Raw genomic sequence first — 18,084 nt, forward strand, 5'->3', positions numbered from 1 at the left:
CCAGATAACCGGGTCGTTCCACAAATAGTCCCCCTCAGGAGACTGAAAAGATTTGGCATGGGTCCTCAGATACTCAAAAGGTTCTACAGCTGCACCATCGAGAGCATCCTGACGGGTTGCATCACTGCCTGGTATGGCAACTGCTCGGCCTCCGACCGCAAGGCACTACAGAGGGTTGTGCGTACGGCCCAGTACATCATTGGTGCCAAGATTCCTGCCATCCAGGACCTCTATACCAGGCGGTGTCAGAGGAAGGCCCTAAAAATTGTCAAAGACTCCGGCCACCAACGTCATAGACTGTTCTCTCTGCTACCGCACGGCAAGTGGTACCGGAGTGCCAAGTCTAGGTCCAAGAGGCTTCTAAACAGCTTCTACCCCCAAGCCATAAGACTCCTGAACACCTAATCAAATGGCTACCCAGACTATTTGCATTGCCACCCCCCCCTTTACGCTGCTGCTACTCTCTGTTATTATCTATGCATAGTCACTTTAATAACTCCACCTACATGTACATATTACCTCAATTACCTCAACTAATCGGTGCTCCTGCACATTGACTCTGTACCCCCTGTATATAGCCTCGCTATTGTTATTTTACTGTTGCTCTTTAATTACTTGTTACTTTTATTTCTTATATTTTAGGTATTTTTCTTAACTGCATTGTTGGTTAAGGGCTTGTAAGTAAGCATTTGACTGTGAGGTATATACCTGTTGTATTCGGCGCATGTGACAACTAACATTTAATTTGATTTGAATTTGCATTCCCGAATAGAGTACATTTAGCATCCCTTTGATATTTTAAGTGGAAATTGTGCACCAACATTGCATTTTAAAAGCCTGTTATATTAAAATAAGTGCCCTTAAATATAGACCACATGGGAATTTGTATAAATTAGTTGCTAAAGTGCCAATAATTTGCATTTTTACCTCGTCACATTTTTCCAACTTCTAGGAAGATTTTAACCCACTTTAACCGAAAACTTCTCCAAGTTTTCACCATCATTGTAAAGCCCTAGTTATGCTCTTGCTTTGACAGTCAATTTCTAAGATGATTATTTATTTCATGTGATTAGTGATTAATTTACGTCTTTCCCTAATTCTAAGGTCAACCCTCTTACATGAACTGAATTCTTATTTTAACATGGTGAAACTATATTATATTTAAATTTGGTTAAATAATAGTGTAACAGCAGGTGAGCGGCTCTTTTTGGCAATTTTCTGGTGTTTTGTGCTTGAGAACTGACAATGTCAAGCATAACATTCTACCCTGGTACCCATCGATAGATAGGCTAGACATTTTTTAACAATATATATTTTGGGGTGAAGCTTGCCTTCAATTGCCCCTCCCTGTTGCAGGTGTAGGTGAAAATTCATGACTATGGTTGATTTTCCAGTATCCAGACTGTTCTCCCATAGGTATTGAGACAGAAAACATAGGGTTAATTAATAGACATGTGTAAGCAGAATAAAGGCTTAGCTCAGGAGAATGTACAGACTGGGTCAACATAGAGTTAATCACTAGACATGCAAAAACAAGAACGTAAGCAGAAAATGTATGCCTGTGCTGTTATAGGCCTGAAGGAAGTAATTACCTGGTCCTATGACTAGCGTTGAGACATACAATTGCATTATGTATGTATGCCTGTGCTGTTGTAGGCCTGAGGGAAGTCAGTGCCTGGTCTTGCGTCTAGCGTTAAGGCATGTGATTGTATTGTATATGTATGTCTGTGCCATTACAGGCTTGTGGAGAGCCATTGTGTAGTCCCATGAGTATCATGGGACAGACACATGCATTTGTGAATGGATACGCCACCAATAGAATCAGTAAACAAGCAAGAATTGAGACATAAAGATAATGGTGGCAAGAGGCCAAGGGGTGTTAATCATCTACTATAAAGCCTGAGGTCTGTGGCATAAGAATTCAGTTCTTCCATGGAATTGCTCCGCTTTGTTACTTTGCAACAAGGTCTAATTGAATTTACAAGTTCCGGTATCTGTGAAATATTCTGATTCAATAATCCACAACACACACTACACCTTTCCATTCCCTTTGTCACAAGGGATTTATGGCTGATTTACTTCAATTGCACTTTATTGGCACTATAGTATTTTTATGTAATCCTTTGAGATAGGAAATCATGTTTTTTTTTTAATGAAGTTGAACATGTGCTCTTTATGACAGTATGTTAAAACTAGGTGAAGTGATGTACTCTATTCGTAGAAAGACTCAATTAACCACGGTTTGTATACATGTAGTTATCGTGTTCCTTTACTACTGGTCTGTAGGCTGCCTTGCACGGTAGTAAAAACCCTTCCACCTGGCCGGCGCTTTTTTTGCGTTTCTGGGCGCGTCTCTGATCGGAAACAAGGAACTTTCAAAAATGATTTGACTAGAACACGGAAGTCGGCTTGAAGACGACTCTAGCACAGAGTTTCTAACCCCAGAGGCGCAACATCGCGAGACTTCCGGGAACGCTTGTGAAACAAACCAAACAGACCATGCCATGGGTTGGGTTTTGAGAAATCAATGAGCGAAGTGAAAATTCTTCCTTAGTTGTTTAGTAGTTGAACATGTTATTACTCCAAACTCGTGAAGGTGACAGACACGTTTTCATTTTCGTAAAAAAACACTTTTTGATTTGACGGCCTGCACATGCGCAGTTCGGCGCGAGACGACCATTTGGCCCGATGACTCTAGTTTGGAGTTTGACCTCAGTTCTACCAGCAAGAATAAGGCTGTGACTTCGGTATTTTCCTTCAAAATAATTGTCCCGCAATGAAGATCGTGAAAAATAATACAAATGGTCGAAATTCATAACATTTTATAAGGAAATGTTAGCAGACTTACAATTTTGTTTAACAATATTAAAAAAGGAATAAAATTAGTCGCCTTTATAGCACAAGTAATATTATAGCATTGACATTATTGTTAACAGCATTAAAAGTAATGATTACTAGTTATCATGTACAACAATAATACGAATAACAAAACATTACACCCAGAGGAGCGTCCCCGCTCATTTTTGCGGTTCCTGAAAAGTGGCCAATCAGCTTAAATCCAATAGTTTTTTTCACACTGGAAATACATATTACACAGTACTGTAAGTTGTGTTGCAGTAAAAGGGGGGTCCAGTCTACTCAGGAGCACTTCTGGTTTCCAAATCTACAAAGTTTACATTCAGAGGAGCGTCGCAGCTCATTTGCAGATAATTTTGTACGGTGCAATAAATAATAGTACTTAACAAAACATTGTTGACCATTCAGGTGTAAATATTTTTTTACAGAAAAAAATGACAATATCTTAAAAAAATATTTGTAATTATTATTTGTATGATAACTAGTATGAAATATGTCGATAATTGTGCAAATTTTCCATTATTTTCACCATAATTATACATTACAAAATGTACAGAATGGGACTATTATTCTGAAGGATTTCAAAAATCGTGACCCGGAAGTACTTAGTTATTCTTGCCCGCTTCACCTTCGGTTTGATTTTGTATACCTTGTTAGGAGTAAAGAAATATCAAGTGGCTCAACTGAAGAGGCTACACAGCTCTCATTCGACTGAAAATGTCTAAACTTGATTTTTTGCGTGTGTTTTTAAATGAGCGATTAACTGCGGCTGCGGCGGAGATTTTTGGGGCCGTTGAGAAAACGGTAGTGGAGTATCAGGAGGAGAATCATCGGCTTCGTGGACTGCTGCGGATTACACCGGAGATAAAACTATGCAAACCAGGTTCGTATGTAGATATACTGATAGTTACCTATAGTTCTGCTAAATTCGCATAGTGTTTAGGCAAATAGAGATCACAATCCCCCCCCCCAAATGGACATTGTTTTTAGCTAATTAATCTTCTCCATTTGTTTTTCTTTATACAACGATGGATCTGATTCTGAATGCTGATAGCTTAAAACCACATTCCAATCAAAACGTATTAGTCACATACGCCGAATACAACAGGCGCAGCCCCTAACCAACAATGCAGTTTCAAAAAATACAGATAAGAATAAGAAATAAAATTAACAAGTAATTTAAAGAGCAGCAGTAAAATAACAATAGTGAGACTATATACAGGGGGGTACCGGTCCAGAGTCAATGTGCAGGGGCACTGGTTAGTTGAGGTAATATGTACATGTAGGTAGAGTTATTAAAGTGACTATGCATAGATGATGATAACAGAGAGTAGCAGCAGTGTAAAAGTGGGGGGCAATGCAAATAGTCTGGGTAGCCATTTGATTAGGTGTTCAGGAGTCTTATGGCGTGGGGGTAGAAGCTGTTTAGAAGCCTCTTGGACCTAGACTTGGCGCTCCGGTACCACTTGCCGTGCGGTAGCAGAGAGAAAAGTCTATGACTAGGGTGGCTAGAGTCTTTGACAATTTTTAGGGTCTTCCTCTGACACCGCCTGGTATAGAAGTCCTGGATGGCAGGAATCTTGGCCCCAGTGATGTACTGGGTTGTTCGCACTACCTTCTGTAGTGTCTTGTGGTCGGAGGCCCAGCAGTTGCCATACCAGGCTGTGATGCAACCAGTCAGGATGCTCTCGATGGTGCAGCTGTAGAACCCTTTGAGGATCTGAGGACTCATGCCAAATCTTTTCAGTCTCCTGAGGGGGAATAGGTTTTGTCGTGCCATCTTCACGACTGTCTTGGTGTGCTTGGACCATGTTAGTTTGTTGGTGATGTGGACACCAAGGAACTTGTGGACCATGTTAGTTTGTTGGTGATGTGGACACCAAGGATCTTGAAGCTCTCAACCTAGCGGTGTACAGCTGGTGTCTATTGCACAAGTTACCATCCAGCTAAATCTATGACATTAAAATTCCTATTTACTCTGGTCCATTTGACTGCGTAATCCACTGTCTCATCAGCCCAGCCAGGCAATTTATAAACTTTATCTCCACCATAAAAGCATCTAGACATAATCTCACATTTCCTTCAGACTAACATTTTGTTTTCAACGGTGGAGATTTGTATAAACCTTGCTGTCTGTCTCTCCGACATTTGCAACATTGTTTCAATATTCACAGCTGCCCCATAGTAATGGTGTTGGGATGAGACAGGCAGGCAGCTTTTCTCAGCCAGTCGAAATCATGAATCAGTATAATTTCATGGATATATACAAAGAACAATCAATAGAAAACAGGTAAAAACAAAACAAAGTGCAGCTAGTTTGCTGTCTTTCCAGCTTCAGTTTGAAGTGATTGTGTTAGTTGTGTTGTTGGCTAGCTCCTCTGAAAAACAGTGTCCTGACGAGAAAGCATATTTTCAATGCCAGGCGAAATCGCACTTCATTAGCTCATTGTGTCAAAATAAAAGTCACTAGAAAACATCTTAACCAAATGCAGCTGCTGTTGTTATTCTGGCTGCATGGTTTGATGTGACTGTACGTTAGCCCTAGTTGGCTAGCTAGCAAGCAAGGGATAAGAACGTTTCCAGCCAGTATACATTTTACATTATTTATTTTTTTGTTTTGTTTTTTTGCAATGGAACATTTAGACTGAACGACTGGGTCGTGCCTCTGGCAACTGATAGAATGACCAGCCTGCTTGTGTAGCAACCCCAGATTTGTGTCTGGACTACGGTTGCAAAGGGTCAGAAACTTTCCGGAAAATTTCCATGGGAAGTTAAGCCCGGGAATTTTGCGTAAATTCATTAAAAACGTTAGCTTATAACAGTGAACCTTTTTTGTGGAATACACATAAGGCAATTCTAGGTCTTGTGGCATATTTTGGTTAAACTATCCCCAATTCAATGGAATTGCAAGCCTCTGCATGCACAGTGCATTCTTCCATCACATGCACAGCTGATTCTCAAGATCTTGCACACTAATGAGATGCTATTGAGCCCACACTACGACACTATCTGACCCAAGGACTACATGCTTTCTGGTAAGTTGAGATACTGGGTGGGGTGAATATTTTTGATATGACATACATCATTTTTTGTTAACTAGTAAATAGTAGTCTACAGCAAAGTGTGTTTAAATAATTTCTAACTTGTTAACGATTTCTGCTAGTTGATTTTTGCTACCATGTGGGTTTTAGCTTGCTTGAGCCTGCTAACTGAGGAGTGTTAATTCACCTGTTTCCAAACATGTTTTATTTAAAACATTTATCTTACAAAGGAGTTGTTTAATCTAACTGCTTAACTATTTATCTGTACATGGAATTGTATGGTTTTCTTGTACAAATTTTTGTCTAATCTTTACAGGAAAATACCACGGGCACTATCTGATGTGTGGAGACATTTCACTGCAGCTAATGTAGAAGGAAAAGCTGTGAACATTTTCAAATACTGTGCCAAATCATATGTGAAGAATGACAAATATGCAGAATCTTCTGGCCAAGTGCATAAAGTTCCCTCAGCGCTCACAACAAGAAACCTCTGACAAAAGTCCCTCTACTTCTATTCGAGGTGAAAATGATGAATCAAACACCTTATCGATAGCAACAGCTCACGGTCCTCCTGGAATCAGATTTTTTTTTTACTCAATGGAAGAAAGCTGATGAATGTCTTGCTCCAGTTGTGTATGCAACTGGTTCACCTTTGATGCTCACAGGCAATGTGTATTGGAAGAGATTTCTGAATGTTTTTCGCCCAGCATACACCCCTCCACCCAGACATGCTTTATCAACTAATTTGCTGGATGCAGAGTTCAACAGAGTTCAAGTGAAGGTCAAGGAAATCATAGAGAAAGCAGACTGTATTGCAATCATCTCTGATGGGTGGTCGAATGTTCGTGGGCAAGGAATAATTAACTACATCATCTCCACCCCTCAACCAGTATTCTACAAGAGCACAGACACAAGGGACAACAGACACACCGATCTCAACATTGCAGATGAGCTGAAGGCAGTCATCAATGACCTTGGACCACAGAAGGTATTTGCACTGGTGACAGACAATGCTGCAAACATGAAGGCTGCTTGGTCTAAAGCGGAGGAGTCCTCCCCTCACATCACACCCGTTGGGTGTGCTGCTCATGCATTGAATCTGCTCCTCAAGGACATCATGGCACTGAAAACAATGGATGCACTCTACAAGAGAGCCAAGGAAATTGTTAAGTATGTGAAGGGTCATCAAGTTATAGCAGCAATCTACCTCACCAAGCAAAGTGAGAAGAATAAGAGCACCACATTGAAGCTGTCCAACAACACCCATTGGGGTGGTGTTGTCATCGTGTTTGACAGTCTCCTGGAGGGGAAGGAGTCTCTTCAAGAAATGACCGTATCACAGTATGCCGATACGGACAGCCTCGTCAAGAGGATCCTCCTGGATGATGTATTTTGGGGGAGAGTGGTAAGCAGCCTGAAACTCCTGAAACCTATAGCAGTAGCCAATGCATGGATTGAGGGAGACAATGCCATCCTGTCTGATGTTCAGACTCTGTTTGCAGATGTAAGAGAAGAAATCCATACTGCCCTGCCCACTTCACTGTTGCTGCAAGCAGAGGAAACTGCAGTTCTGAAATACATCAAAAAGCGTGAAGACTTCTGCCTGAAGCCCAGGTTACATGTTGGACCCCAAGTATGCTGGCAAGAGCATCCTGTCTGGTGCAGAGATCAACAAGGCCTATGGTGTCATCACTACCGTTTCTCACCACCTTGGCCTGGATGAGGGCAAGGTTCTTGGCAGTCTGGCGAGGTACACTTCCAAGCAAGGGCTTTGGGATGGAGATGCAGTCGTGCCAACATATCTCATCAGCCAAGCAAGGGACTTTGTGGATCTGAAGCTCTTTCCCCTGTTGCCTTCATCATCCTCCAATTCCCTCTAACATCAGCTGCCTCAAAGCGCAACTGGTCCTTGTTTGTGAACACACACCAAAGCACGCAACAGGCTGACTAATTGAAGGGTTGAAAAATTGGTGGCCATCCGGGCAAATTTGAGGCTTTTTGAACCTGACAACGAGCCATCCTCAACAAGGTTGGAAAGTGACCGTGAAGATGAGGCCTCAGAGTCTGACGTTCAAGAGGTGGACATTGAGGAGGTCCAGGGAGAAGACATGGAAGCCTGAGAGGAAGACAACCAAAGCTTTAGTTTCTACACTATCATTTTACAGATGTTTGTTGAAAATGTTTTTGGGAGATGTGATGGATCATTGGGGATCATTCAATGTTCCCTTTCTTTTGTAGTTCAGTGAAATCATCCCATGTGAAGAGTCAACTCATTTAATTAAAGTTCAATTTGAAACGAAATAGTCATTTTTATTTATATTGGAAGGATTTAATCATTTACAATTATGTCTAAGAAACATAAACCTTTTACCATCTCCATATGGTAAATATATCCAATGCAAAAAACATTTACATTTAAATGGTATTATATACATTTGCATATATTCCCGTTAATTCCCAAGGAAAGTTTCTACCTCTGAATATTCCCCAAAATGTGCAACCCTAGTCGGGACTATATATATATTTTTTGTGAAAATGTCAATCGTTATTTGAATATGTTGGTAATGCCCGAGAAGCCGGTATTTGGGGGATATATTGGCACGATTTGCCAACACCCGTGCCAGTATATCCTCCAAACACCGGCTTCTTGGGCGTTATCACTTAAATATGCAATTTTTCATGTGTGCCATTGCAAACTGTCATAAACAAATCTCACAAGTATCTGACACCGCAAGCTCCCAGCTACTATCTAATCAACACAACATTGAACATTGACATTATCCCACACCTGGTTAGCCACTATTGGCTTAGAAACAAAAACCTATCTGCCAATTAATTTCCAGCAATATTGCCCCTGTCTGTCTGTGGTGCGCATTTGTCTATCAATCCGTGTGTAGCCAGTTGATATAAGCATCTTGTGGGTTGACAGAAATACCTTCCCCAAAACCTTCTCAATTAAATGTTAACTGCAAAGTAGGCTTACCTGTATATCATTTGCATCTATTATTTGTTATTTGCAAACTTTTCCATGAAGTGAGCAGCAGCAGTACAGAACCATAGCGAGACCTGCCCGTTCCTTTCTCGCCAGATGCACAATTAAAGGGGAATTACACTCAATAATCAATTTGTTCTTCCAAACCTAAAAAAAAAATTATTCTGATGTGATTTAACCATTGACATGGGTTCAGAACATCTAATATTGTTGTTTCTCTATGAACAATTGTAATTTTGAGAGTAGTTTGAACATGGAAACATATTTGATGGAAAAGAGATGTTGTATGTTTCTGGACGATGCACCATGCTGCCGTGTTGACATGACCAAGCGGTGCAGATTACTGTTCATTTGAGAAGGGCGCTCCTCCCTCACCGCTTTTGCCGGTTCATGTCACCGGGGCCATAGACTGGTGCCCTGTGGCTCAGCTTAGTCGAACCCGCCAAATGACAAGAGGCTGCCATGTGGGGAATCGTAGGTGGCTCGTTTCAGCTCGTTTATTTTGTTCTTGATACCATGTCTTGTTTTGACTGATATGTCAAATTTGCTAGCTAGCTAACCAGCATCTGTAACGATGTGTTTGAGAGGCAACAAGTGCTCATTGTGCAAATGTATTTATGTTTTCAATCAACATTGGAGACAAAATTAGTTAAATGGTGTCAACAATCAAAGCCAACCCTGTCGGTTTTGTTGCTAAACAACCAACCCGTCTGTACACCAATTCAGCTGTTAGCTGTGAATGTGTAGCCTACAAGATTAAATGAACAACTGAAGCAAAAAGCGAATCATATGTGTATATTTAAAATAGGAATATAGTTTGTCATAAAAAGCATTTTGATATGGCATGTCAATGTATACAGTCTACCTATAAGTATTCAACCCAAATTGGATTTCAAATATTTTTTTTTGTCACTGATCTACACAAAATACTCCACAATGTCAAAGTGAAAATAATTCTATAAATGTTTAAAAAAAAATGTAAGAAAAAAATATATTATAAAAAAAGAAAAGGCTCACAATCACATAAGTAGCATGGACATAATAAGTAGCAATAATAGATGTTAACATGATTTTTAAATGACAACCCCATCTCTGTACCCCACACATACAATTATCTGTAAGGTCCCTCAGTCAAGTAGTGGATTTCAAGCACAGGTTAAATCAAAGACCAGGGAGCTTTTCCATACCTTGCAAAGAAGGGCACCGATTTAGTATATTGGTAAACATGTAAAACGCGGACACTGAGTATTCCTTTGAGCATGATGAAGATATTTATAATTTTACATTTATTTAACCATTATTTTATTAGGGAATCATACTGAGACCAATGTCTCTTTTTTTATAGATCAATTACAGAAATTACACACGTCAAAATATAAATACAAAATTCAAGCAGAAAGAAAAACACGGTCAAAAAAACAAACCCATTCATCAGTAATAAGGTCCTCCATCAGCTTTCTAAATTGACCTAGAGGCACCAGAACATCACATTTAAGAACATTTTGAAGATTGTTCTACTTACAAGCTGATTTACCTAAATCAGTAGAGACCGAAGGGAATTTCAAGACTTAGCCATACCTGAGACCCAGGGTGTGGTAACTCGTATGTCTAAAGTGTAGTTATGATGTTGGGTGCAGTGGGACTTTTTGTAAAAGGGTTGAAATGAAAACATAGCCATGTATCAATCTACGTGACATCAAAGAGGGCCAACCAAATTTCTGGTAGAGAATGCAGTGAGACCGTTGCCCATATTAAAAGTTCAGTGCACTATGATAAATGGCATCTAACGGCTTTAATGAAGCGGCAGCTGCGCTCGTATAGCTGATGTCGCCATAGTCTAGGCCCGGTAGGAGCGTCGACTGAATAATCTGCTTCCTCCTATTTAGCGAGAGGCGGGTCCTATTTCTATAAAATAAGTCAATTTTTATTCTCATGTTCTTAACTAACGCATCAATATGCTTTTTTAAAAGACAGCTTTTCTTCTATCCAGATTCCCAGGTATTGGTAAACAGGAACACGATCAATATGGGCACCATCCAAAGTACATATGCTTAAATTCTTAGTTATTTTTAGGCTTATAAAATGTGGCTTTGGATGGTGTATCAATACACACAGTCACTACAAAAAAGCAGGTATCCTTACCAGAGAGGAAGGAAACCAGGAATTTCAGCGTGAGGTCAATGGTGACTTTAAAACAGAGTTGAATGGCTGTGGTAGAACTGAGGATGGATCAACAACATTGTAGTTACTCCACAATACTAACCTAATTGACAGAGTGAAAAGGATACAAAGTACAGAATACAAAGATTCCAAAACACGCATCCTGTTTGCGACAAGGCACTAAAGTAATACTGCAAAAAATGTGGCAAAGGAATTCACTTTTTGTCCTGAATACAAAGCGTTTTGTTTGGTGCAAATCCAACACAACACATCACTGAGTACCACTCTCCATATTTTCAAGCACAGTGGTGGCTGCATCATGTTATGGGCATTTCCATGTAAAAGGACCCATGAGCACCAACATTTTTAGTTCATAAGAGCATGTCAAATGAAGTCTATATTTTCTTTTAGAAATCTAAGACATTTTTCAACCATTTTCCAATTGAATTGGCTACAATGAGAAATCATAGTCACAAACTAGAATTGGGTCACCTGCTACTATCCTCCCTTCCACTGGCATACTGTTATGTTCAGCTCATAACTGTTTTCTTTCTCTTTCTGACATCTGGTGGTCAAAACAAGACTGTGAAAACTGGAGAACCCCTCGCACTCCCTCAATTTTCTCTCTCTCTCTCCAGTAGGGATGGGTACGGAAACACGGTATTAAACGGGCCCCGGGGCTAAATTATGAAAGACCGTAGTATCGATAAGCTCTTACGTTATCGCTTCTGCTTTCGGTACTGGAGAATTTAAGAAAAATGAGTGCCACCTAGCAGTGACCAAGTTCATAGTGAAAGGCTTACACCCCTTTGCAACAGTGGAGTCCAAGGGCTTTAGGTAACAGTCTGTCAGTACATAGAGTTGTATTCATGTTTAGGGAACCGTAGTATAAAAGGGTTGTATGTTAGTCCCATCACTCCACAATACACAATAATTAAATAATGATAATTCAACACATGAAAACTATCATTTTTTTTACTGTAGGGAGATGAGCAAGGTACTCAACTCCAAATATACCCCTCCCTCCAGGAGTTACCTCAGTGACACGTTCATTCCTACCTGGTGTGGTGTAGAAAAGTGATCACTGAGCTGAAGGACGTGCCAAAGCTGGCCATCACATCAGACGGGTGGACCAGCCTCAGGACCACCATCTCACTGTTACAGTGCGCTACACAAGACAGGGCAGTGTAAAACAGAAGGTCCTCCACCAGGGCAGTGTACAAATCGCAAACTGGCGAAGTAGTGGCAGAGGAGGTCTCCGACATTCTGGAAGAGTTTGAGATAGAGCCGAGCAAGATTGTAGCCGTGACTGTTGATAATTCTGGCAATATGGATGTTGCCATCAAGACGCTACACATCCTAAAAATAGGATGCTTTGTGCACACATTGAATCTGGCAGCGCAGAAAATCTACTAAATGGGCAGCCTGAATCAGAGCAGTGGTCGTGTGGTTCAAGAGATCCTCGATGTCCAAAACAGTCTTGAAGGAAAAGCAGCAGCTCCTTGGTAAGAAGCCAGTTCAATCTATTAAAGTATTATGTTGACATTTCCACATTTAACAATTGAATTCAATATTCAAGTGTGCAGTAAAAGAAATGTAAGTTGTTTTTAATTGTTTCAGGCCTTCCGCAACACTCAGTCATCCTTGATGTAGAGACCAGATGGAACTCGCTCTATCTAATGATGGAGAGATTCATGGAGCAGTATCCAGCGATCCAAGCAGCAGCCTTGGACCCACGGCTGCGAAAAGCAATGACCAAGGACAGCCTGGACCGTCTGAAGGACGAGGACTTCCATAAGGCTGAGGAGTTTGTCCAGCTCGTGAGAATCCTCTATACATCCACACTGTGTGTGTCATGTGACAAGAATGCCACCTGTGGACAGATCAAACCCATCCTCCAAAAACTGGAAGTGCACTTCACTGTGAAGCATGAAGATACGTTTGTGGCAACCATCAAAGAGAAGGTGTGGGAGAACCTCTCCGAGCGCTATCAGGATGAGGCCACAGCGATGGACCCCAGATGTAAAGGGAGGCCGGTGATTGACGCCACCTGGGACAGGCTGAGGAAGGCAACTGTTGAGGCCAATGTGACGGGAGTAACACCAAGGCTGTCAGAGGAGTCGGAACAGACAGACACGGTGCACCAGCAACAGGAGTAGGAGAGGAAATGGAGTAGACAGTCCCTCCATTGTACAAAACAAGGAGTGCCTTGGAGGAGCTGTTCTCAGAGGAGGACAGGGAGTTGATGTTGATGATCCAACAGGACACCTCGTCCCTCAGCGAGCGTGTTGACCTAGAGGTCGAGCTCTACAAAGGCCTGACTCCCATCCCCATGGCTGAAGATCCTGTGATGTGGTGGTGGGAGAAGAGAGCTACTCTGCCCCTCCTCACAAACATTGCAACAAGCTACCTCTGTGCTCAAGCCTCCTCCACCCCTAGCGAGAGGGTATTTTCAACTGCAGGGAACGCAATAAGCTAGGAGATGCCCCGACTTCTGCCAGGAGAAGGCAAATATGTTGATCTTTCTCCAGAAGAACTGCTAAGAACTGTTAGTCCTTCTGCAGCCTACCTGCATTGCCCACCTGTGTTCTATACCACTATCTTTTCTTCTGCAGGAATTTTTTATTAAAAAAAAGAATTGTTTAACATTACCATCACAACATTAGTCTATAATAGTGATTTGTTATTAAAAAACATTGCTGTTTCTTTTGCTGTAAATAATATTTTATTTTATGTATTTGACATTTCAGAAAATAAAGCAATGTTAATTCTGTTCTTAATTTGTTTCGTGTTTTTTTCTTGTAAAAAATCAGAATAGCGTTAAAGTACTGGATCGATAAGCAGTATCGGTAAGAGTAGTAATACCGTTGAAATCTTAACGATACCCATCCCTACTCTCCAGTTAATGACCCCCCCCCCCCTCCCGGGTCTATCTGACACCTACCACCTACCCCCTTTCCATTTACTGTAGCAAGCATCCTCACCCAATGAGCACCGACCGACACCGGACGTCCATGGACGGACCAAATCTAAGCCAATCATAGACGTCTATGTTTCACAAGTTTGGATAGCACAGTACAGTACTGTAGAGTATAATTTACTGAATGTAGCTACTTTACTGACCTGTACTCTACTGTGCTGATCTGTGATGTCCAAACTTGTGAAACGTATACATTTATGATTGGTCCTTACCAACCAAATTTGTGTTTGCTTGGAGGCGGAGGGTATTGCATATTTCTACCTTTTGTGTGCCTATTCAGGATACATCACCATGACGATAATGATATTGATAACCATAATTTTGCAGTTTTGTGTGGTTCAGATCAGGGACCCCTAATTGTAATTATGTTACCGTAATTCTGTTACTGGATGTACATCCACTTCACTTACTGTAGTTCAATAACCAAAATATATATTTCTTTCAATCTCAAGGTGTCATGTCATAGCTGACACCCCATTCTTGCTGCAGGCATCTTTGAATCTTGATTCAGAGCAGATATTTAAGAGTTTTGGTAAAATGTGGTCACATAAAAAAAAAAACTGATGGAAGTTTTACAGAAATTTTGTTACCGAACTTTACATCTGCACAGTAAAATGTTCAGTGGAAATTGTTTTTCATTAGTCCTTGTTCATAGAGTTATATGGTTTGTTAAACTTTGAAATCAATGTTTTTTGTTTCGTAACATTTTGAAGTGAAAAATCGGAGTCTCTGTAATAATTCCGTTACTGTGGAATTGTCTGTAGACTTGTCATATAATGGGCAAATATTGCACAATCCAGGTGTGTAAAGCTCTTAGAGACTTACCCAGAAAGACTCACAGCTGTAATCACTGCCAAAGGTGATTCTAACATATACTGGCTTGGGGGTGAATATTTATCTAATAAAGATTTATATATGTTTGATTTAAAAAAAAATATATATATATATAGATATTTTGTTCTTCCACTTTGACATTAAATCATATTTTGTGTGGATTGTTGACAAAAACAAAAAGGTATTAAATCCATTTTACAATGTGAAGAAATCCAGGGGGGTGAATACTTATGATAGGCACCTGTCGATAATCACTTCTCCTCTTTCCCTCCAGACTCCCTGCAGCTCTCTCTCGCTGTCTCTGAAGAGGAGGTTCCCTCTGAGCAGCAGCACTGTGAGCAGGAGTGGAGCCCCAGTCTGGGGCAGGAGGACCCCGAGCCCACACAGATTAAAGAGGAACAGGAGGAAGTCAGGACCAGTCAGGAGGAAGAGCAGCTTCAAGGGCTGGAGGCTGATATCGTAGAGTTCGTATTCACTCCTCCTTGTGTGAAAAGTGAATGTGATCAGGAGGACCCACTTTGGTCCTTGACTCTTCCCCAAACCCAGACTGTGGAGAACAGAGAGAGTCATCCTAAACATTTTGGCACTGTGACCCACCTAAAGGGTTTTGATATTCCCTGTGACCCTCCAGATAATCAAAACAATGCGTCCAGCCACAGCTCAGCCAAAAGCAGCGACCCACTAGGACATGACAGCAGCCAACCATTGGATCCGAACCTACCAATGGGGGAACACTGTTCCAAACCCAGCACCATATCGATAAAAGCTTACCGCTGCCGTGACTGTGGCAAAACGTTTCCTCTGAAAGCGGGCCTGCAGAGGCATGTGAATCTCGACAAGAAGAGACTTAGTGAATGCCACTTCTGCAAAAAACAGTACAACTCCACCTGTAAACTGAAGGCCCATGCCCGACTATGTCACGGTGGGAAACCCAGCACCTGCCCCTTTTGTGGCAAGACCTTCAAACACAAAGGACATCTGTCTAGGCACATGAGTATTCACACAGGAGAGAAACCATTTAGCTGTGGTGACTGTGGGAAGAGCTTCAATCAGAAGGGGGGCCTAGGAAGACATATACTGACTCACACAGGAGAGAAACCTTTTAGCTGTCATTTTTGCTGTAAAAACTTCAGGCAGAAGAGGGATCTAAGGAGGCATATACTGATTCACACAGGAGAGAAACCATTTAGCTGTGATGACTGCGGTAAAGGCTTCATTCGCAAGGAGCACCTAACTGCACATATGCGGACTCACACAGGAGAGTAAAGATTTATCTGTAGTGACTGCGGGAAAAGCTTCAATCGTAAGGGGAAGCTGAGAATTCATATATGGACTCTCACAGGGGAGAAATCATTTATCTGTGATGACTGCTGGAATTGTTTAACTACGAAGACTAAGGGCTCTATTCAATCAGTATTTTGGAAGTTCAGCGTGATTGCCATTACGTTTCAATGTTGCTGAGTTAGCGGAGACTATTCACGATAAACACTGCATACGTCGGCTCAATCAGAATTTACCTTAACATTTCTGAAATCAAATCAAAGTTTATTTGTCACGTGCGCCGAATACAACTTACTTACAAGCTTTTTCTATTGTGCAATCTGTAATGCTTCAGTGATATAGAGCCCTAACCTAACCAAACATATTTACAGACTCACACAGGAGAGAAATCATTTAGCTGTGGTGACGGCGGGGAAATCCTCAATAAGAAGGGGGACCTAACCAGGCATATTCTGACTCACAGAGGAGAGATGTCACATGGCTGCCCAGTCTGTGGTAAAAGAGTCACTCAGAAGGTAAACCTATTGAAGCATGTAAAAAAACATACACAAACAAGATAAACTGAAAGAAGGAAGAAAATGGACTAAGATGTTCTGTCAGAAGATGGGAATAAAAATCAACTGTGGATCATTCATGCTGTGTATTTTAGAACATTTTACAAAAGTAAATCCATAATGTATCGATTTCTCTATGTACATAAAGTTTGATTGGATTTAAATGATTAAGAAATGAACCAGCAGTAGTGCATTTATTATGGGAATCTCACCGATCCACTGTTCTGTTGATGTTTTCACCTTAATAGAAACAGGAAGATCTGGATGGGAAAAATATATCATTCTCAGGGTGATGAGAAAATGGAGTGACAGATGTTACTGATTTGTTAAAAATGTATACTTATCCACTTTATCTAGAAAATGCATCTGTCCAAGAGTATATTTAATCCATTTTGACCTAATGCGAGTTATTCATGATATTGTTTAAAATTTGGACTAATGATATACAGTCGACTCCTCATGAGTGCACACTATTTTAAGTGCACAAGTGTTTTTCCTGTCCCAATTCAATAACATCTATATTATAATATCGTAAGCCCTCTACGTTGCGTGAGGATCTCCTGCAATTTTGCACCGGTTTTCTTAGTTTTAGGCTCAAACGAAGCGCGTCACGCTCTTACATGGTACTGTCAACTTTATATATTGCCAGGGGAGACGATGCTGTAATAAAGTATTTGACGTTATTGTTAACTGCGTTAGAGCGTTCTCAACAAACACTATTTTCAGACCAGGTAGCTGTTAGTCTGTCCAAGGTCAAGGCAGAACTTAATTTATTGATAAGACGGAGTTAGACTCAACATTCCATGATAATTGTCCTAGTCGTTTACTGGCCAACAAGCTATGCAGCAATGATCATTAGCTGATATAGCAACTATTGAGTCTGAAACAGGGGAATTACTATCAGAACCCAAATGAATCAAAGATTCTCATGCTTCTATAAAGAATTGTACTCCTCTGATTGTAAATCCACACCAAGCCGGTCTAAAATAATTAAGAAACTCCTCTTCTCTCAATATAAGCCACCTCGCTGGGAGCCCAAATCTCTCTCAATGAACTCAAAAGGACAATGGGCAGCATAAATAAAGGCAAATCACCTGAATGGGACAGTATTCCTCCTGAGGTCTATTTAACATTTTGGAATCAATTAGGTCCACTATTGCTCAATGATTAACAAGGCCATTCACAAAGGTTCATTTGGGAGAGATGTGAATATAGTACTAATTTCGCTTTTATTTTTAAAAAAAGGTAAAGATGCCACCCAGTATTCTCACTATAGCCCCCTATCTTTGATAAACACAGATACATTATTTTCTTAAATGTTGTCGCACCTTCTCGAGATTTACTTACCCAAATTGTTCCACACGGACCAAAGCGGGTTTGTTAAAA

General features: G+C 40.8%; 1 protein-coding gene across 1 annotated transcript; it reads left to right on the top strand.

Moving 5' to 3' along the window:
* Positions 1-3,468: 3,468 nt before the first annotated feature.
* On the top strand, positions 3,469-16,877 carry LOC106571971 (zinc finger protein 677). The gene is made up of 2 exons (XM_014145590.2): positions 3,469-3,739; positions 15,138-16,877. The coding sequence occupies exons 1-2, from the start codon at positions 3,574-3,576 to the stop codon at positions 16,127-16,129; spliced, it is 1,158 nt and encodes a 385-aa protein (XP_014001065.1). The 5' UTR covers positions 3,469-3,573; the 3' UTR covers positions 16,130-16,877.
* Positions 16,878-18,084: the final 1,207 nt, after the last annotated feature.

This window comes from Salmo salar, chromosome ssa15 (genome assembly GCF_905237065.1).
Source record: "Salmo salar chromosome ssa15, Ssal_v3.1, whole genome shotgun sequence".
Lineage (NCBI taxonomy): Eukaryota > Metazoa > Chordata > Actinopteri > Salmoniformes > Salmonidae > Salmo > Salmo salar.

Coding starts and splice junctions, on each gene's coding strand:
- LOC106571971 (XM_014145590.2), top strand. CDS start 3,574: ATGTCTAAACTTGATTTTTTGCGTGTGTTTTTAAATGAGCGATTAACT. Junction 3,740..15,137: donor GATAAAACTATGCAAACCAG/GTTCGTATGTAG, acceptor CTTTCCCTCCAG/ACTCCCTGCAGCTCTCTCTC.